At 55.7% G+C, this 20287-nt stretch overlaps 4 protein-coding genes across 19 annotated transcripts in view; all 4 read left to right on the forward strand.

The window, feature by feature from the left end:
• The window catches only part of Capn15 (calpain 15), a 28764-nt gene extending 25837 nt beyond the window's left edge, over positions 1-2927 (forward strand). For 3 of the 6 annotated variants that reach the window (XM_029557711.1, XM_017795137.2, XM_029557710.1), the window contains 4 exons: positions 505-666; positions 750-1248; positions 1328-1506; positions 1575-2926. In XM_029557711.1, the coding sequence (XP_029413571.1) occupies positions 505-666; positions 750-1248; positions 1328-1506; positions 1575-1752 (1018 nt within the window). In that variant the 3' untranslated portion in view covers positions 1753-2926. Of the gene's footprint in view, positions 1-504; positions 667-749; positions 1249-1327; positions 1507-1574 lie in introns of all 6 variants that reach the window. The other 3 variants (XM_017795134.2, XM_017795133.2, XM_017795135.2) reach the window with 3 other exon arrangements.
• A 5555-nt stretch (positions 2928-8482) lies between these two features.
• Prr35 (proline rich 35) lies at positions 8483-13626 on the forward strand. Of its 2 annotated transcripts, none has more exons than XM_008856109.3 (3): positions 8483-8744; positions 11418-12520; positions 12788-13626. In XM_008856109.3, the coding sequence occupies exons 2-3, from the start codon at positions 11457-11459 to the stop codon at positions 13434-13436; spliced, it is 1713 nt and encodes a 570-aa protein (XP_008854331.1). In that variant the 5' UTR covers positions 8483-8744; positions 11418-11456; the 3' UTR covers positions 13437-13626. The 2 variants fall into 2 exon arrangements, with proteins under 2 accessions (XP_008854331.1, XP_008854332.1); XM_008856110.2 differs by lacking the exon at positions 8483-8744 and adding an exon at positions 8775-8960.
• A 2152-nt stretch (positions 13627-15778) lies between these two features.
• Positions 15779-16492, forward strand: Nhlrc4 (NHL repeat containing 4). The gene has a single exon (XM_008856111.3). The coding sequence runs from the start codon at positions 16082-16084 to the stop codon at positions 16490-16492; it is 411 nt and encodes a 136-aa protein (XP_008854333.1). The 5' UTR covers positions 15779-16081.
• Positions 16493-17965: 1473 nt separating this feature from the next.
• The window catches only part of Pigq (phosphatidylinositol glycan anchor biosynthesis class Q), a 43518-nt gene continuing 41196 nt past the window's right edge, over positions 17966-20287 (forward strand). For 3 of the 10 annotated variants that reach the window (XM_029557703.1, XM_008856114.3, XM_029557702.1), the window contains exons 1-2: positions 17966-18115; positions 18627-18744. The gene's annotated coding sequence lies outside the window, so the exon portion shown is untranslated. Of the gene's footprint in view, positions 18140-18169; positions 18428-18626; positions 18745-19025; positions 19116-20287 lie in introns of those variants that run through there. The other 7 variants (XM_008856112.3, XM_008856115.3, XM_029557701.1 and 4 more) reach the window with 7 other exon arrangements.

Here is a 20287-nt window from a genome sequence, read left to right on the forward strand (position 1 = left end):
AAGTACTAGGACTAAAGGTGTGTGCCACCACGCCCGGCCTATAAATATTTTTTAAAATAATAAAAGTAGGCCGGGCATGGTGGTGCATACCTTTAATCCCAGCACTTGGGAAGCAGAGGCAGGTGGATCTTTGTGAGTTCAAGGCCAGCCTGGTCTACATAGTGAGTTCCAGGACAGCTGGGGCTACAGGGAGACCCTGTCTCAAAAAAGACAAAAATAATAATAAAAGTAGAAATTAGCAGGCATAGTGGCACATATCTGTAATCCCAACACTTGGGCACCACAATAGGACAACAGCCAGGACCAGTATTTCCTGCTGAGAGAACCTGTCCCAGAGACATACCAAGGACTCAGAACAGGTGGGTGGGCAGGGCTTCAAGAGAACAGTAAGGCATACAGTGTGAGTACTAGTTGAGCAGCAAAGGACCATAGGATGAGTACTGCATCCCAGATCTGGGACATAGAGCTGCACTCTTCTCAGTGGCCCTTTTCCTCACTGCCTAGGTACTTCGACTCTGTGGACATCTGCAAGGTGCATTCAGACTGGCAGGAAGCACGGGTTCAGGGCTGCTTCCCAAGCACAGCCAGTGGGCCAGTGGGTGTAACAGCACTCACAGTGCTGGAGCGTGCCTCACTGGAGTTTGCTCTCTTCCAAGAAGGCAGCAGGTGGGCAACAGGTGGGGCACACCAAGCTAGGAGCTGATGGCTATAGCCACACCAGCCCCCAGCCTCTTATTTCTGTCCCACAGGCGCTCAGATACAGTAGACAGCCACCTGCTAGATCTGTGCATCCTTGTGTTCCGGGCCACCTTTGGCAGTGGTGGCCGCCTGAGCCTAGGTCGCCTCTTGGCCCACAGTAAACGTGCTGTCAAGAAGTTCGTGAACTGTGATGTCATGCTGGAGCCTGGCGAGTATGCTGTGGTGTGCTGTGCCTTCAACCACTGGAGCCCTGCCCCACCAGGGCCCCCCACCCAGGGTAAGGGCCCCAGCCAGATGAGGCCCACACCCATCTCCCCACTCTCTGAGCCCCAAAGCCCATCCACAGGAAGGCTGCTGGCTCCCTCATCCACACACCCCACAGCCTCCATCCCCTTGGCAGGGGTCCCCCGAGGTACCCTCGAGCCACCCGGCCACGTACTCGCAGTGTACAGCTCCAGGCTGGTCATGGTGGAACCAGTGGAGGCACAGTCAACCACGCTGGCCGACGCCATCATCCTGCTCACTGAGAGCCGGGGCGAGCGGCATGAGGTGGGTGGGGTCCTTGTGGGGGTGGGCAGTGGGTGGGCATCTACCAGCCCTAGCCCACCCATCCTGTGCCTGTGCCCAGGGCCGTGAGGGCATGACCTGCTACTACCTGACCCATGGCTGGGCGGGGCTCATCGTGGTGGTAGAAAACCGGCACCCAAAGTCCTACCTGCATGTGCAATGTGATTGCACTGACAGCTTCAATGTGGTGTCCACACGTGGCAGCCTGCGCACTCAAGACAGTGTGCCACCCCTACACAGGTGGGTACCTGCCCTACCCCACTATAGGCCCTGGTCTCCCACTGGTCCTCATCAGTCATCTCCCCCAGGCAGGTCCTGGTGATCCTGTCCCAGCTGGAGGGCAATGCTGGATTCTCTATCACCCACCGCCTGGCACACCGCAAGGCAGCCCAGGCCTTCCTCAGCGACTGGACAGCCTCTAGGGGCACTCACAGCCCCCCACTCACACCTGAGGTGGCTGGCCTGCATGGACCCCGGCCACTGTGACTGCAGTTCCCTTGGCAGGGGCTGTGTGCAGATCCACCCAACTGCCCTACCACATGCACTTTAAGAGGGAGACCCCAATGGAGGATGCTTGAACCAGAATCTCAGGACCCTGCCCAGGGAGCCACCAGCCACAGGGTGCAGCCTCCCCTGGGCCTCCCTCCCCTACCCCAACCACCCTCAGTCCCCCACCAGGCCTCCCAGCCACCATGCAGAATACCTCGAGCCAGGTGGGCTGAATTCCAGTCCTTCTATCCTGAGCCTGGGGACAGCTTCAGGTGGCCAGGGCCCAGCTGGGTCTGCCATTCTCTGTGAATGTGAGATCCCCTGCCATGGAGATGCAGCCCAGATATCTATTCACAGAACCAAATCTGGGAGTCAGAGACCATGATCCTGCCTTGAGAGCCTGAGCAACCCCTTATGGGACTCAGATCTGCTATTTCTCCCCTTGGTGTGTCCTCAAGCCCAGCTTCCTGCCCCAGTGAGCAGGGTCCTGATAGCCCTGGCACATGAGCAGCAGATTGCAGGAAGCAGATGCCTGGTGGCCACTAGCCAGGGCTTGGGGACAGCAGCCCCTCCTGCAAACACTATGCAATTCCTGGCGTACCTGCCAGGATCGAAGCCATGATGGGGCGGCAGGTCAGGAACCAGGCCCAGCCCTGCTGTCTGGAAAAGCGCTTTGTCCTCAGTACCCCTCACCACCATCATCCCTGACCTGTGGCCTCAGTCTGTCCACAGAGAGGGACCAACAGCCCCATCACAGGCACATGTAAGGTGTGGCTCCTTCCTCCCCGGAACCAGGAATCTGAGAGCTGCCCACCTGTCTAAGTGTCCCCCAGCTGCTTGTCAAGACCAGAACCCTGAGACACCTGAGACATTTCTTGGGTCCCCCACCTGGCTGCCACTGTCCTGCAGTCCCTAGGTAGTGGGCAACTTGCATACCCACTGTCCTCATCTCCATGGGGCTTGCAAGGGTTTTTATACCTAGAAAAACATTCCCCTCCCCTCTGGGCCTCCTTTTACTCTGAGCTGTGAATATTTTTAACCCTGTAAATAGGACCAGCTCTTCGAACACAGAGACTATTTTATCAGCTGTCAGTCCCTTCCTTGTTCGATGACTCCACAGGTGGTTTCCACTCAGGCTCCAAGGACCAAATAAAAGCATTTTGTTTTGTAAGGGAGCCTCCTGTCTGCTATTCCAAAGGCCAGGGGGGGGGGGGGGTCTCTTGAGTAAAGCTATGCTGAAGGGCACTAGGGTTTGTGAGGTGACTGCCCTTGCTTTTCTGCTTGAGGTCACCCCAGAGACAGGCTGGAGGTAGACCCTGGGATCTTAGCCCCACAACCAGGTAAGACCAACATGGTATGAGCAGGACTGTGTGCAAGGCTTTTTCCCGCCTGCATTGGGGGGTGGGGGGCATAAGGGCTGTCTGGACCCATCAGTCACCAAGAGGAAGCAGATGGAGCCAGAGGGTGAGTGACTGGCTGATGCTTCTCCCTGGCTGGTGTGCTGTGTCCCCTCCCAGCCTGGTGTAAACTGGGCTCGGCTCATATCACAGGTGACACTAAGCTGCTCAGCCCATCTCTGTCCAGCAGCCCAGGCCCCTTCAGGGGCTGGAGGATGCCCCTGGGCGAGCGGGGGCTGGGGGTTCACGGCTAGAGTGCACTGTGTAAGAGGCCTGTCACAGGCCAGCCCATCGAATGTGAAAGCAATTAAAGCCACCAGCAGTGTTCGCTCCAGGCAGGCCTCAGGCAGCGGGGCAGCTGCCACAATACATCTCACCTCACCACCCACATCGCCTTCCTTGCCCCATGCAGCTTGTGTGCCAAGCTGGACCTTCTCTTGCAGGGTAGGGGCCAGACCGGCACCCACCCATACATGTAGCAGGAACCAGTTCTGTCCACCCCTGGACATCTTTGGCAGCTGAGGACCCCAGGTCCTCTGGAAATCCCCTTTTCTCTGGCCAATCTAACTGATGCCCACCACTCTGGCCTCTGCAGCTTAAGATCAGGACAGCTCAAGAGGCAGTTCATGACTCTGGTATCATGGCCAAATAAGGTCCACAGCAAGCCAGCAGCTGCATGCCTACCTACTGTGTGTTCCTAGCAAACACTTTCCCCTCCCCTAGGACCCTAGCACATGGGGGAGGAGGGGTAAAGGGTCATCCAGAGAGGCGTTGGGGGACACATAAACAAGACTCTGGCTTGTATTGGGCAGGCCAGGGCTCTTCAAAAAAACTGCTGAGGTTTTGATTCAGTTCAGGGTGAGGGGCCAGGAGGAAGAAGATGGCCAGGCTGTTCTGGGCAATAGACTTCACACACCATGGCATCAGCAGGCTAGACTAGACTGGAATAGACTGTCCTGAGCAGGGTGGTCCCAAAGTCCAAGAGAGTAACAGGACTAGTCACTGAAGCAAGGAGTGGGTACCAGGGCTGTAAGAGGCCCTGCCCCCTTGTCTGACCATTTCACAGGGTTCCTTCCAGCTTCCTAGATATCCACCTCTCACATCACATTTTTCCTCTCACTCGCCCTGCCAATGCCATCAACCTGTTGGCCTGCATCTCCCCAAATCCCTGGTGCTCATTGGCCCTGTGCCCCCGTGGCCCTTTCTCTTGGCCCCACTGTTGTCACTGCTAGCCGCTGCAGCCTTCCCAGGGCGGGCGGTGGCATGTTCTCACTTGTGAGGCATCCCTGTCAGAAGCACTTAGTGTACAAATTAGCCATGGTCTCCCTGCCTCCCCGAACACAGCTCTGGGCGCTGGGCTGACAGGGCAGCAGCTCCCGGCCTTCTTCCACCTGCCTGGGGCGCACAGCAGCCTGATGTGGACCCCTGACCACCACCCACATCCAAGGAGGCTCATCCTCACTGACCAGCCAGGAATCTTCTAAAGAACCCCCAACTTTGAGCCAAAAAAGGTGCCCACAATAGGGGGCATTCAGTGAGAGTCTCAGGGATTCAAAGCTGAAGCCCAGCTCTTGGATTACCCCAAAAGTGGCAAACACTGGTGTTGAGAATGGTGGAGGGGCCTAGACATAGGGCCAGCTCATAGACCCCTGCTGCCCCGCCAGCCAGCCTGCCATTGAAGCAGGAAAAATCATCTGTGACAGGCCTGGGAAGGCTGGCCCTGGGGGCCGCAGAGCAACACACACAGCTCTTCTTCCCAACATATGGCTGCTGTTGGCCCCAGGAGCTGCTCAACCAGTTCCAGGCTCAGAGACTAAATGGGGGCTTGGGAGGCCTGAGCCTCTTGTCCCACCTGCCTGGCTGCTCCATCTGAAGAGATTCCTGTTTAGCTGGAATACCTCCATGACAGAGCTCACAACATCCCCCCCATCCCTACACACACACACACACACACACACACACACACACACACACACAACTGCCTTGGATCCTTCAGGGAACACTGGAGTCTCTATCCATCCAGTTCCCCAGCATAGATCTTTCCTACCTTAGGTTGGTGAATAAGCCAGCATATCCAGGAATGGACCACTCAGACCCCAGGAAGAAGATTCCCCAGGCCTCTGTGTGCCCCCAGTATGGGCCAGGCCTCTGCTCCACCCTCCTAAACCTAGGCTCTCCCTGCCTTCTTAGCCACCAGGCCCTGTCACCTCCTGTGCCATGTACCTGCTGTGGTTCCCTGAGACCATAAAGATTGCAGCCTCCAACTGGTACAGAACTTCAAGCATGATCCTATCCCTATAGTCAAGACCTGGCTGGTCTCTCCTAGCCTACATAGTCTCTGAGGCCACTTGGAATGTGCAAAAGAAGTGAAACCCCAAGGATGCTCCTTGCATCCAGTGGTCTCACATGAACTCTAGATGCTGTTGTGTCCTGTGCTCATCAGTAAAGTACAAAATAAACCACGGCCAGATGTTCTGTGTGTTGCTGACTACCTCTGGGGCCTCAAAGTTGCTACCACTCCATGGAACCCCTCTGTGCATGGACTTTAGACCCTGTCTGGCTCCAGCCTCTGTCCCTCTGCCCACTGGTGGGTGCAAGCTGGCTTAGCCCATACCTGTCCTAGTGAGGGATGAAACACTGAGGGAATGAGACAGTGCAGAGCCCAGGCTCTTCATCCAGCCTACAAGCCCTCAGCATAGGCAGGGCCAACACTAATGGAGGTGACAGGTGGGCAGCCATGGGCAGATCAAGCAAAGAAGGTTAATGGTTGAAATAAGCCTCCAGCTTGGGATAGAGGCAGGGCCTACACCAGGAAAGAACACCAGGTCCTGTCCTAGTAGAGGACCTTATCAGAGCCAGGAACAACCTTAGACTGGGGCTGTCTCTGCTCTTGAGAGAGCTGCTGCCTACGGAGTACAGGCAAATTTTCAGGCTCCTGGTGACAAGCTTGAAAGCAAAATCTTGAGGGTCTCAGTCACTGGTCAGGAGGTAGAGCCACCTCTTTATAGCCCAAGGTTGCCCTATGGTATGAGGGAAGGCCCTTGAGGAGTTATGACCTGAGGAAAGAAAGGAAGAGACCACCATGAGGGGTTAGCTCTGCCTGGGAGCCCCTTGGACAGAAGGCAGGGGCTGGTCATCCATACCAAGCTTTCCAGACCCCCCACGAACAATTCCAGAGCTCACGCATTCTCCTAAGAAGCCAGAAAAATGTCCAGGTGATATCCTTAGGTTGGGTGTTTCCGCCCCCTTTTTCACTCACCCAAACTTCTACAAAAGCCCATGAAAGGGGGACACTGTATGATACATGGTCCCCTCTAGCTCCTGCTTCTTTTTTTTTTTTTTTTTTTGTCTTTTTGAGAAAAGGTCTCCCAGCTGGCCTGAACTCATTTTGTAGACTAGGCTGACCTTAAACTCACAGAGATTTGCCTGCCTCTGCCTCCCAAGGGCTGGGATTAAAGGCATGTGCCACCACACCCAGCTGCTTTTCTCATTTTTGACACCAACATGTCCTGGCCACCTCCCCTCTCTGTACCTTCATAGAGTTGGTCTAAGCAGTGATCACCCCTAAGCCTATAGACCCCACACCTGAAATGCCACATGGTACATCTCTGAATTTCTCCTGGAGACCACAGGCTCAGTTGCCTGAGCTGTTCTGGGCTTTACTCCTGTATGGTGATGCCAGAATTTACCTGGACAGTGGCCACAGCCTGCCCATCCCTGGTGTTGTCAGATAGGGACTGTCTTTCCACTCCCAGAAAGGGACTAGGGAGTACAGAGATGTCCTTGAGATTCAGGGGTCAAGACCTAGGGTCCCCACTCTCCTTGTCCCAGAGTAACCTGAGCCTGCCGGCCTCTCTGGTCAGTGCCCTTGATGGGTTTGTCTCTTGGGCCCAGAGCTGTTGGCATAGTGGCCACCCAAGCTGTCTCCCTGGCCCCAGGCCACCTGCACAGTCAGCTGGTCAGCTGGGCCAGGCAGGCAAGCAGAGAGAAGGTTGCCATGCTGTGTTGTCCATAGCACCATTCCCAGCCCTGAATGTCTCTCAAAAGGGGGTGGGCTGCTTTTCAAAAAAGGGAGGAAACTAGAATGGAGGGGCCCTGCTCCTTGATCACTATCCTGTGGGCCCTGGTCAGTAACAGGGCCCTGGATATCACCAGTGCCACACAGACACGGCCAGAGGTGCTGGACTCTGGGTGCCCTGTACCCTACAGCTACTCCATCCAGGGGGTGACAAGCTCTGAGCTGGACAGTTCTCAAGAGCAGGTGACCTGAGGGAGCCCTAGATCCCCAGGAGTCAACTGTCCTCTATGTCTCTACAGGGCAGGCCTGGGGCAGCAATCATCCTTGGGTCTGCTGTCTCCATGCCTGAAATGCCACATAGCATATCTCAGGGTTAAAGTGTCCTCCTCAAGTCACAGGCAGACTCCAGAGAACGATGTTATCTGAGTCTGTCCATGTCATGCCCATATACCCCTCTAGAACTGACCAGTTAGGCAAATTTCCCTGAGACCTGGTTAGAAGTGGGATCAGTATCTCAGAGTAATGACATCCCAGTAGCAGCTCTGGCCACGAGGACATTATGGAGAGGGAATTTCTGGTGCTCATGGTGTGCTGAGGATTCTAAATCCTCCTGGGCTGCTCTTCATCCCACAGTCCTCCCAAGAGGAACCACCAGCGGGAAAGAGGCCCCCTGAGACAGCAGGCGCGGACAGTAGACCTGTCCTGAAACACGGAGGACTCTCCCAGGAAGTGGGGAGTGAGAGCTGAGGATGGTATGATGCTTCTGGGAGTGGGTGTCAATGCATAGTGACCAGTCTGAGGCAGTGGCCATCGAAGGCCAGGCATGGGAGACATAGAGCCATTTAGCGTCCAGTTTGGAGTACAGGAACTACACAGAAGTGCCTGCTTGCCCAGGGAGAGCTGGCAAGGACGCAGGCATAGGTTCCACCACCTGAGCTCTGGGCTTGGCCCCTCATGGTTCTGGAAGCCCCCTCTCCTAGGGCTCAGCCCCGGGGCCCTGGCTTGGGAGGACAGGCGGCTGTCAGGGGCCAGAGCCCTCTGATGGATGCATGCTGACGCCCCTTCTTGCTGCTGCAGGGACCCGGGAGACCTGGCTGCCTCTGCGCACCCCCGCGGCAGCCTGCAGGCGTCGGGGGCGGGGACGGTGTCAGGCGCCCCTCACTCGCCCGGCACCTGAGCGCCACTCCAGGCTCTGGCCGCACTGCCGCGGCTCCGGCCTCGTTCCCTCCAGGAGCGGTCCCAGTGCGTCGGGTGAGTGTGCTGGGCGGCGTGCGAGGAAGTGGGAGCTGGCTGTGGCTGAGGCTGTCCCGCCTCCCGCGCCCAGCCCGGTCGGAGGTCGCTGAGCTCCTGAGCCAGCGCTGTGGCGCACGCGCTTCGCCGCCAACTTCTGTGGGCGCCGGCGAGTCGGCGTCGGGGGGACGCGGCAAGCAGCGGCTGCGGCTACATCCGGGAGTCACTAACTGCTTCTAGCTCCGGGCCGTAGTTTCCCTCAGGGTCCGCAAGTGGGAAGTTTGCCCCTTCGTGCGACCTGGCGCACACTTGGTGGATGCTGCAGGCTCGGCTCTGCGGACGCGGTAAGGCGGGCGGGCGGCGCTCCCCGCAAGTTGGGGCTCTGGACGAACTGCTTGAAAAGGGCTGCGGATGATCCCAGCACCCTGAGGGATCATCAAGGGCAGGCGCTAATCATCAGGGCGGCGCCTACAGCGGGGAGGACAGGAGGACCGTGTTAGTGTTCCCAGCTGGCCCACCTCAGCCCAGGGTCCCTGGCCCTAGCTCCTGCACCCAGCCAGGTAGGGCACTGAGTTCCAAGAGGGCGAACGAATGGGTGGGCTGTGATCTTCTGCGGGCTGCTCAGTGATTCAGGCCCCAAGTTGTCCCTCCAGCCATTCGTTCTTCTCCAGCAGCCAGGGTACAAAATGCTTAGTCTTAGGTTGAGGTGCTGGGGGGGCATGACTGTCTTTGTGTATGCATGTGGCTAATGTGGGGGGGGTGCACTGCGGTGGGTCTTGGAGGGGTCAGCACCTCTGGTGCCCGGTCTAGAGGGGAAGCATAGGAGGAGCCCTAACCTCGAAGTCCAGGGACCCACGAGGAGCCCCCAGTCCCAGCTAAGAGGTGGGTTGGGCGGCAGCACCAATCGGCACAGCTGTGTGGCTCCCAGGGCTCCGTGATCGATGGCCCTGGCACAGACGCCTCTGCCGTTTGAGCACACATGCCTATCTGTCATAACATCTTGTCGGGGGAGTGTGGGTAGGGAGAAGGGGCTTAGATGCCAAGTCCAAGCTGGGTCTGCAGCCCCTTAGGAAGCCCCAGATCCTTTCCTGAGCCAGCACCCTCCACCCAACCTTGGAGTCTCTTTCAGCTTCTACTTGCTCACCTCCACAGCCCAGCCTGGTCATGTGAACCCCCTATATGGTCCCAAGCCTTCTGGCATGCAGTGCTTTTCACCCTTCTAGCCACTTACCTAACAGGTGCTAACCTGGTCTTTTGTGGAAGAATGTAATGTGCAGCACAGAAGAAAGCCGAGTTCAGCAACTGCCTTCCACCCCCATCCCTGTCTTGTTCGAATCATGAGGCACATATGTGTCTGTATCTACAATGAGTCTATGATCAAGTGTCTGTATGTGTCCCCAGGCATGGTGTGTGCTGTGGGTATAGTCTTGTGGATAAACAGCCATGTCCATTTTGGGGGAAAATGGAATGGATGTGTGTGCCCTTGGTGACACACCCTGTCCCTGGTTAGCACAGCCATGCACAGGTTGTTCCTCCAGGCACAGAGCTAGGACTCTTTGGGAGTCTTGCATGCTTGCATGCACCTACCTGAAGCTTGTGTGCACACATACCATGCACCACATACAGGCAAGAGTTCTGGGGTAGTGGACAGCCCAGGTGGTGGCCCAGATGGAGTGAAGAGAAGCTTCTGAGCCAGCGTGCGGGGCATAGGGAGAAAGGGTCTTGGCTGAGCATGGCCACTGCAGGATTGGTCGCTGACCTGCCTGAAGCCACCCAGATGGAGCTGGGTTGAGCAGGTGGCTCTGCCATGGGGCCATACTGTGACATCCACTCCCCTCAGCCTGGCTTGGCCTCCTGTGCAGCTGACCCCTCAAGAGACACCCCCCCGTGCCCACTTTACATCCCACTGATGACTCAGGCATGCACACACGCATTCACATGTGCACATGCATGCACACATGCATGCGTGCACACACACACACATACACAGTGTTAGCAGACCTTAAAGCCTCTGTTGGTTTCTCATCTCAGTGCTTTGCTTCAGCTTCTTACAGGGGCAGGTGGCTCAACCAAGAAAGGATCTCTGGAGGGCATCAGATTGGTGGCTTTATTCACACCGGCTGCTTCAGTCTCTTACCAAATGCTCAGTGGGTACCTGCCTGGTACAAGGAATAGAGACTAGATGGAGACTGGTTATCCCAGAAATTGGCCTTCAGGGTCAGCTTGGCCTCTGCAGTGGGGATTTGTACAGAATCGCCTGCTAAATAAAATACAGACTACCCAGTTAAACTTAATTTCAGATGACTAGTGAATATTTTCCTAGCACAATTTCTAAGTACTCCCTAGACCACCCTTATGTTACAAACTTACTGATATCCTCCTGGATCAGAATTGTCTAAGTGCCCTCCATTTTCTTTTTTCTTTTCATTTTTGAGACAGGATCTCACTCTATAACACAGAATGACCTGGAACTCACAGCAATCCCCATGTCTCAGCTTCCCAAATTCTGGGATTACAGGCATGCACCACCATGTCCCCTCCCAAGAGAATGAGGGGTCGCTGGCTGTGGTAATGCATGCCTTTAATTTCAGCACTTGGGAGGCAGTGCAGGAGGATCTCTGAAATCAAGATCAACCTGATCTCCACAGTGAGTTCCAGGCCAGCTGGGGCTACAGGGAAACCCTGTCTCAAAAAAGGAAGGATAGCCGGGCATGGTGGCACACGCCTTTAATCCCAGCACTCGGGAGGAAGAGGCAGGCGGATCTCTGTGAGTTCAAGGCCAGTCTGGTCTACATAGCAAGTTCCAGGACAGCTGGGGCTACAGGGAGACCCTGTCTCAAAAAGACCAAAAAAAAAAAAAAAAAAATGAAAGAGGGGTCTTGCAGTGCAAAAGTCAAGGGGCTCAAGGCAAGGCAAATAGGGGCTTCTTGGGTTCTGATGTAGGGAGTCCCAGTGAAGAAGAGCAGAGAGTCACAGGGCCTAGTGTTAACTGAGTCCCCCTTCTCCCCTGTCTGCAGGTGGCCATGGTGCCTGGGCCTGCCCACTAGCAGCCTGCCATGTCTTGGGAAGCAGGCTCATGCCGTGTGGGCACTGGGGCGAGGGCACGGTCACGGAAGCCCAAGAAGCCACATTACATCCCACGGCCCTGGGGCAAACCCTACAACTATAAGTGCTTCCAGTGTCCCTTCACCTGCCTGGAGAAGTCACACCTTTACAACCACATGAAGTATAGCCTCTGCAAAGACTCCCTCTCTCTGCTGCTGGACTCCCCTGACTGGGCATGCCGCCGCATGTCCTCCTCACCCAGGCCCCAGGCCCCCACTCCCAACCACCCCACAGGTCTCTCAGACCCTGGTAGCCAGCCCACTGTGTCAGACCTCCTTGTCACTGAAAGCTTCTCCCAGCGTCGTTGTGGCAGGGACTCCAAATCTGGGCCTGAGAGATCCCCAGGGTCACTGCCCCCTCTGACTAGGACCATCCAGAAGGGTCCAGGCCCCAGTGGCCTCCTGGCAGAGTCATGGAAGCCAGGTCTGGGTAGTGGTCTGATAAGTGGAGGTCTGGGAACTGTAGCTTCAGCAGGCTCTGAGAGTGTCCCCTGCTATCCGCCACCTGCCCATGGTGAATTCCCTGAGGCTCAGAGCCTCCACCTATCACTGCTGGGTGTCAACTACCCTATTGGCCCTGGCCTCTTCTCCTATCTGGGGCCCTCACTGGCGGCTGCTGCGGCCCACATGCCCTTCTTGGCTTCAGCTAGCCCTTTGTTGCCCCCAGCAGCCTTCCCAGCCCCTCAGACACCAGAGCGCCCAGCCCTGGCCCCCCGCCTGTACTACCCACTGCTCCTAGAGCACAGCCTGGGGTTGCCAGCAGGCAGAGCCACCCCTGCCAAACCCTCTGTGCTCCCCAAAGGGCCTCCTGGGGCTCTGCCTGCTTCTGGGCTGCTCAAAGTGCCTGTTCCAGGGCTAGGAGGGCCCTGGTCCCATGGCATTTCCAGGGATCTAAGGCATGAGGGAGAGTTGGAAGGAACTGCTCAGAGTGACCCTGAGAAGAGGCTCCCCCTAGGGAACAGGATTGAGCTCCCAAAGACCCCCTTGAACCTGGAAAAATTTGGATGTCAGAGCAGGTGGGTGTCATGGGCTGTGTGGGTCCTGGGGTGGAGGGGTCAGGGAGGGCTGGGTGGGAGGCTGGGCCATCTTGAGCTTACTCATTAGGAATATAGACTCTAGGCCACAGAGGGACTTGACACCATAGAGTTCGTGGGAATGCTCATCTCTAGACTGGGGTCTCTTCCTTTCTCTAGGACATAGGTGACACTAGGCAGAGGACACAGGCTAGGGCTGGGGGTACTGTAGGGAACAGAACAGCCTTCTGACTGGCTCCTATCCCTCAGCCTGTCAACAGGCTCCTCCCTGGTGCTCTGGCCTGAAGACAAGGAGCTAGATGACCCTGAAGCCACAGGCCCTGAAATCCTCTTTCTACAGCAGTCACGAGGCCCAGTGCTGGGAAGTCCAGGTCCAATGGGAGAGGACCTGACCCAGGCCCTTGGTGACTATGCGAGGGTGGAACAGTGCTTGGGGCAGCTGACACCAGCTGGGGGTCTAGCCCCCCGACCTCTACGGGAACAGCTGGGCAAGATACGCCGTGAGCTATTTACCATCCATCAGGCACTGGCCCAAGCAGCAAGGCCACCAGATACACCCCTGGACCTCTCTGTGAAGCGGGTGCCCACCAAGGGAACCAAGGCCCCTGAAGAGTCCTGGAGACTGCCTAAGCCAGGCCCCATGCTGGCAAAGGGGACCTCTGAGCCCTCCAGCATGCTGGGTCCTGTGGCACTTGAGCCCTTTTCTAGCCGTACCACCAAGTGTGAGGCTGACTCCAGTGTCCCACTTCCTGTCCTCCCACTCCAGGCTCCTGAGGATCCTGTCATTCCTGGTAGTGGTTGGGGTACCCATCTTGGGGCTGGGAATTCTCAGACCCTTAAAGATACACCTAGCTTGCAGATCCCTCCAGGTACTGAGGTCTGTCCACAGCCATCTTAATGTGTGAGCCCCACTCCCTGAACCAGGCCCCACTCCCTAGGCCTGTCCAATGTCAGTGTGCATGTGTGCTGGACAGAGCCCTTCCCCCAGCCTGTGATAGAGGCTTGTCTCTGGGGTCACATGGAAATAGCAAGGTCTTGATTATTTATTGAACACAGTTGTGGACATTAAAATATACTCCATCTTCAAATGTCATGCTTGGATCTCCTGTTTCTGTCCCCAGCATACGAACCCAGGCACTCTTAAGGAAATGTCCCTAGCCTAAACAGCCCAGTGAGTGTTCTAGACTCCATGCTAAGGTTTAATTTTAACTTCAAAGCCCTTATTGTGGATTCCAAAGAGTCTGGGACTAGGGGTGGCCTGAGGACACTCCATCAAGGGACCCAGGGAGGAGTAACAGAGGGGCTGACATGTCAGGATGACCTGGCCTGTGTTTTAGTGCACTGGGGATGCACAAAGGACCCTGCACATCCTTAGGTCTGAATCCACCCAGGCAGTCCTAATGCTAGCTTTGCCTGAAGTGGCCAAAGCCTCCTGCCTTCTGTGGCTTAGGGCTGCTCACCCCGCGTAGCCTTCCTGGGCCCCCCGCCAGTCCCTGCAGCCGCAGCCACGATAGGCATCAGTAGCCTTCACAGCTCACTGCTTCCCTCCCAGGATAGCCCAGCTTGGCCTTCCACAGGCAGGGGTGGGGAACAGCCAAGGAGGGCCACTAGGGCCCCCCAGCCATAGCTAATCATTTTTCTCCCTAGGGAGCTGGGCCATACCCTTCATGCCCACCCAGGAATACCCTGAAGTGCAAGCTACCCTCAGAGGAGGCACTATTCCTGCTGGGGCTGGGCTGGCCAGGCTGGGGCCAGTCTGAACAGGACCTTAAGCTGCTTCATTAACTGCCAGCATGGTGATAGCATCAGGCAGCCACCCCACTGTGCAGCGTTATGGGTGGTGTTGGGGTTGAAGTGCTGGCTGGTCAAGCCAGAGGTGCTGTGGGTTCCAGACCAGGGCTGACAAGTGCCAGCTGGGCACCCTTGACTTGGAGGCTTCCTGAGGAGCTGGTGGGGGCACAGCCAGGTGTCCAAGAATCCACACCTCTTGAGTCTGAGACAACTTCCTCTAAGCATCCCTAAGTGTTTGCTGCATCACGGCTTCTCATGCTAAAAGACAGCATCACCAGTTTCAGAGACAGGAGCAGCCTCATCTCCTGGTAGAGGTGTCAAGTGGGTGACCCAGCCAGCAAGTCACTTTCCCCAAGGTCTAGTTCTCACACAAAAGTCCTGCCTGGAGGAGTGGGAGATGCTGTGGCTATATGTAGGGCTGTAGGTGCCTCCTGGAGGGCAGGCTTGCCTGAGCACATCCAGCCAGGCAGGTGCAGCAGGAAGTGCCCAGGGCTAGGGCAAGGCCCATGGGAAGGTCCAAGCAGGAGGTTGCAGCTCTGGAGTCCAGTAACTCAGCCCAGACAGCCCCTCCCTGCCTCCCTTGCTCAACTTGTCCCTGTAGGGAACTTGTCTAGTGGCTCCTCCCTCACCTCTCTCAAGCTGTCTCCAACAACAGAGGCCTGAGGTGGAGCTGTAAGGCTGGAGCAGGAGCCTGGCCCCAGGTAAGGGATACCTTGGCCTCTATGGCAGGGGCAAATGGAGATCCCTGGGAGCCTGGCTTGGATGTCTCCCAGACCAAGGCAAACAGAAGGGCTGTGTGGGGGAATAACAGGAGCTTAGGCCACCCCTATGAAGGAGGGGGTCCTAGGGTAGGTGAATTTGAGAAATGCTGCTCATCTGTCCTCCCACACACTCACTCTGAAACCAGAACACACATCAATATCTGTGAGCTGATTTGGGCCTCAGAACAAAACATTTGACTTTCATGAGTGAGTGGTGTCTCCAAGACCATTGTTGCAGACACTTTGACACCTGGATGACTGCTGGGCTTGGGGACCAGGTGAGCATTCAGAACTAGGAGGAACTGGCCATGAATACAGATCAGTTTCACCCCTGACCTTCTTCTACCCAGGCTTCAGGTGCTTCAGGCTTCTCATCTGTATAATAGGATGCTAGCATCCACCAGCCACCATTTGTACACATGGGCACCCCAACTCTCTTGCAGCTGCAGAGAAGCTGAGACCGTGACTGCCTGCTGCCCTTGGCCTCCCGTCTGTCCTGACTCCTTGACCTCCTGGGATGTGTACACACACACACACACACACACACACACACACACACACACACACACACACAAATTGGCTACCACCCACTCCCCAGGGCCTGATCTCATGCTGGACTCCAGTTGCTCCTGGCAGCCCCAGCTGCTGGAACAGATCCTGGTGCCATCAGGGGCTGCAGGGGGGCCCCGAGGCCTTCAGTACTCCCCAGTTGGCTTGCTCTTCTTGACGGCTGGCGCTGCATCTTGTGTCCATGTGCTGAATGCCTGGAAGTGGGGCCTTTGTTCCAGAGGATGTGACTGTGACAGCTTCAGGGCTCATGGTGGTCAGTGATCTCATCCATCGGGCTGTCCATGCTCTCTAGTACACTTCCTGGGAGCCCCAGGGTTGCTGGGTGACCATGGGCACATTCCTGTCCCCCTGAGGGCTGGCTGTGGATGGACTTGGCCGAATCCTGGTGACAGACTATGTGCCTGGAACTGTGCATAGCTTCATGTTGGGCCCAACCTTAGTGCCCCTGGCTCCAGCCTCCATATTAGGTCTGGAGGGGCCCTGCTGGGTAGGCCCAGGACCTGATGGGGGCCTCGCTGTGAGTGAAGAATTTGGGGATGTGCAGCTATTTGGCAGTGCCCACCAGCCTCTAGACTCCCTGGGGACCCTGACAGGTCACACATTTGGCCATCCAACAGGAGTGCGCTCTGACACAGAGGGTAGGGTTATTGTGGCAGATGAGCTGAGGCACCAGGTGACCTTGTTTCCTTGGGCTCGGCCACCCATCTGCCTGCTGTTGAAGGGACTGGAAAAGCCCTTGGGTATAGCCTGTGCACCCCAAGGCCAACTGGTGGTGGCAGATGCTGGAGACAACTGCATCAAAGTGTACCAGTGTCTTGGGGAGATGGCCTGAAGGTAGGCTCTGGGGAAAACATCTTATAACTGGTCAGACCTGAGTCCCTTGTACCATCATGGAAGGTTGGTGGGCTCCTTGGGAGATGCTGTACCTGCTTCTGACCCTGACCCCTACTATACCTATCCCTAGATGGCCTTGTGAATTTCTCTTGAAAAGCACTCCTGTTTTCTCAGCAGCCATGAATTACCACCTCCCCTTCAAGTCTTCAAAACTGGAACTCGTCCAAGTCCCTGTTCAGTGTGCTCCTAGCCTTTCACTCTTTCCCCTGAGGCCACCCAATCCCTAGTTTTGCTAGCTCAGGTTCCAGGAGGCTTGAGCTTTGAGGTCACAGTTGAAGCTACAGATCCTGGGGGCTATAGTGCATAGGCAGGCAAGATCTCTTACCAGGTGCCCCAACCTCTGGATCCTAATCAGAGGCAAGCAGGCAAAAAGGGTGTGGCTGGGGCTGGGGCTGAGCAGCTTGGGGCAGGGGTGTGGCCCCTTAGTGTCTCCCAACCTCAGAGGAACCCACAGTCCTGAGCCTTCAGCAGCTTCTCTTGGCTCAACAGAGGTAAGGTAGGCAATGTAGAGGGGCAAGCCCTGGAGGTACCATGGAGGGGGCACGTGGCAAGGTTTGGAGTCTCAAGATCATCTTACACTTCTGCTTGTGAAACAAATCTTTGATATCTCCTTTGCAACTGGGTTCCAAAGCACTCTGAGCTCATGGTTGGGGTGCTGGGAGTGTTCTAGATAGCACAGGTCTTTTATACCCTTGCACTAAGGACAGGAAAATTGCGTCCTTTCCTTCCATATTACATATAGGGAAATGAGATCCGGAAGGGAAGGGATGTGTGTGTGTGTGTATGTGTGTGTGTGTGTGTGTGTGTGTAAAGGGGTTTATAGTCTGGGTCTCAGGATGTGGGAAGGAGGAGAAAGGTGCTTCCTTCTGCCCCTGTAGGGTGTAGGGTGGGGCCCAGCCTGTTAACTAGACACTTGAGGTCTGCGATTTCCACCATTACACCTGTCGCCCATCAGGTTCTCTCAATATGTGCTGACCATTATGTTGTGGGGGATTATGTGAAATGTAAGAAAGTGCATGTAAGTAGTTAAAAATAAATGTTAGTTGCTGCGTTGTTGGGGGTACTGTTCCTGCACGAGGCGGTCCAGGGACGCGGGAATGCGCCCTACAGGCAATCAGATGGCTGCAGCCCTGGGCCAGTCCTATCACACCCCTGCATACCCCTCTATTCCCGCTTTTCTACACAGCTGCTAGCCCCTCTGAAAAAGAGCGGGGTGGGAAGGCACCGACCTGGGAACCCAGGCAGACCGTGGGGTATTTTACACCAGGAGGGTGAGAGCAAAGCGGCCATCCAGTCCGGAAGGGCTAGATCCACAAAGCCCTTTAGGACATTTACCGGTGGGGTTGGTTTGGCTGCTAGGGCGGGGCAGGACCGCAGCGCTCGCGGAACTCTCGGGCGCGGCCAGCGGGCAGCCCGGGCGCCTTTTGGGACCGGACCGTCGCGCGGCAACACGCGGTGCCAGCGGAAATGGGGCAGGTGTCCTGCGGCGGGCCTGGGGGCCGTGAATATTGCTGTCCTCCCGGGCCCGCCGAACCATCCCTGACCTCTCCTTACAGTTCGGGTACGTGTCCCAGGGGCGCAGCCGGTGAGCACCTGGGCGGAAGGCTGGCGGAGGGGCCAGGAGAGGAGGAGGGAATTCCCGGGCTGTGGAGGCCTCAGGCGCTCGCTGCCTACCTCTTAGTTTTCTAACGGAAGCTAAGCGGCTGGGGGGAGGGAGCGGCGACCGCCCCTCAGCGATCCTTCAGGCTCGGCAGCGCCTCTTGTGGGACTGGTCCTGCTGTCGCGAGCTTCAGGACGCCCCGTAGCCGAAGACCTGCTGGAAGGGCGCCGGGAGAACCCGCTGCGGCCGCTGGAACTCTTGTCTCTGACTTCAGTAAGAGCGGACACAGAGCCCTTTTGAAATGAGAGAAAAAAAAAACACTGTGTTTAGAGGCAAGAAAATAGGTTTTGTTTGCTTGCTTGCTTGCTTTTTTGGACAGGTCTCACATTAGCCTTCTAGGCCTCAAAACTCCCAAGGAAGCAGAGAATGACCTTGACCTTTTGATCCTCTTGCCTCCACTTCCTGATTGCAGGCATGCAGTACCACTCCTGGCTTATGTGATGCTGGGAACTGAATCCAGAGCTTCCTGCATGCTAGCCAAGCACTCAACCAACTGAGCTACAGCCCCAGCCAAGAAAGTGCAACGTGGGGTAAATATGAATCCTTTTAAGGCTTCACAAAAGAATATCAAGTATGAGTTGTCCTTGGCCCATCTTTACTGGGCTCTTCCCCAAATCTGCCCATGCAGGGAGGGTAGTGGTAGTTCTGCTTGTACCAGGAACTTCTAACTTGGAGTTCTATGGAAAAGCTTCCAGAGGCTCCGTTCCTGACCCACCTGGGTATGCAGAGGGAGCTAACTCCTTTCTGTCAGAGGCTAGTTTTTCAGGCTTGGGATGTCCTTTTAATCAACATCTTTTAAAATGTTGCCCAGGTTTCTACCTGCTTCTCCAGCCTGGAAACTGCACTGGTATCGATTGCTTGCTCTTTCATCTTTCTACTGCTGGAATCCAGGCAGCCCATTGTGAGCATACTCCTTTGCACTTCAGTGGTTCCCGAGGCAGAGGTGGGAGTGGAGCAGGGAATTTGCCCCATAACTGGTTGAGTTCTTTCACTATCCCACAGATCAGAACACCAATCTTAGCTTTTCACTCTTTCCTTTCTGTTTTCCTTTGCTTTTAAGGAAAACTGTAAATGAAGCATGTTTTACACAAAAGGGCACAAATTATGTATACAATACATTGAATTTACTTGTTGCAAACAGACCCTGAAACAGCTCCCCCCCAACATCTGTTTACAGTTAGACAAAAGGCATTTTTCTTCCTACATTGTATGCGTTTTTCCTTAGTTCCTGTGAAGTGTTTCCCAGGAGAGTCAGATGGTATACTTTCACTGAGCTGGTGTTTCCTGACAGGGTTGTTGCAGAAAGGCTTGGGCTGTCCTGGGTGGGCCCCTATAGTAGTGTCTTAGCAAAGCCCACTGGACCCCTTACAGGCAGAATTGCTCTTGCACTCTTACAATGCCCCATGTTTTTGTTTGGTTTGATTTAGCTTTTTTTCTTTTTGGTCTTTTTGAGACAGGGTCTCCTGTAGCCCCAGCTGTCCTGGAACACACACTGTGTAGACCAGGCTGGCCTTGAACTCACAGAGATCCACCTGCCTTGGCTCTTGAGTGTTGGGATTTAAAGGTGTGTGCCACCACACCTGGCTACTACTACCCTATGTTAATGGCCTTCTGGAAGCAGTTCCTACAGAAGGTATATGAGAAATTGGCTCTTGACACTGGCCACTGGGATTTGGCCAGGGCTGGTATTGATCATCAGCCTCCCTGTTAGATACTCAAAAATTGCCTGCCTTCTGAGGTCATTTTGGGACAGGGAATTTGGGGATCCTGCAGCTCAACCCAGAGGTGCCTTTTCATTTAGAACTTTAAGCTTTGGGTTGCTTGCCTAACATGCATGAGACCCTAGGTTTAATCCCTAAGAAAACACACACACACAAACACAAACACCCCCCTGCCCCCAAACACACACACAAACTCTTTCCAGAGGCATTCATGAGAGACCTTTCCTGAGTTGGCTTACCTACAGGGAGAAGACCTTATATGCTCTAGGCATTTGTCTGTGGGAGGACCCCACCCCCACCCCCAAGCATGTGTGTTAGTGTTTGTCCCCTCATCTTCAAGGGTTTTGTGTGA

This window comes from Nannospalax galili, unplaced genomic scaffold (assembly GCF_000622305.1).
Source record: "Nannospalax galili isolate Female #2095 unplaced genomic scaffold, S.galili_v1.0 scaffold668, whole genome shotgun sequence".
NCBI lineage: Eukaryota > Metazoa > Chordata > Mammalia > Rodentia > Spalacidae > Nannospalax > Nannospalax galili.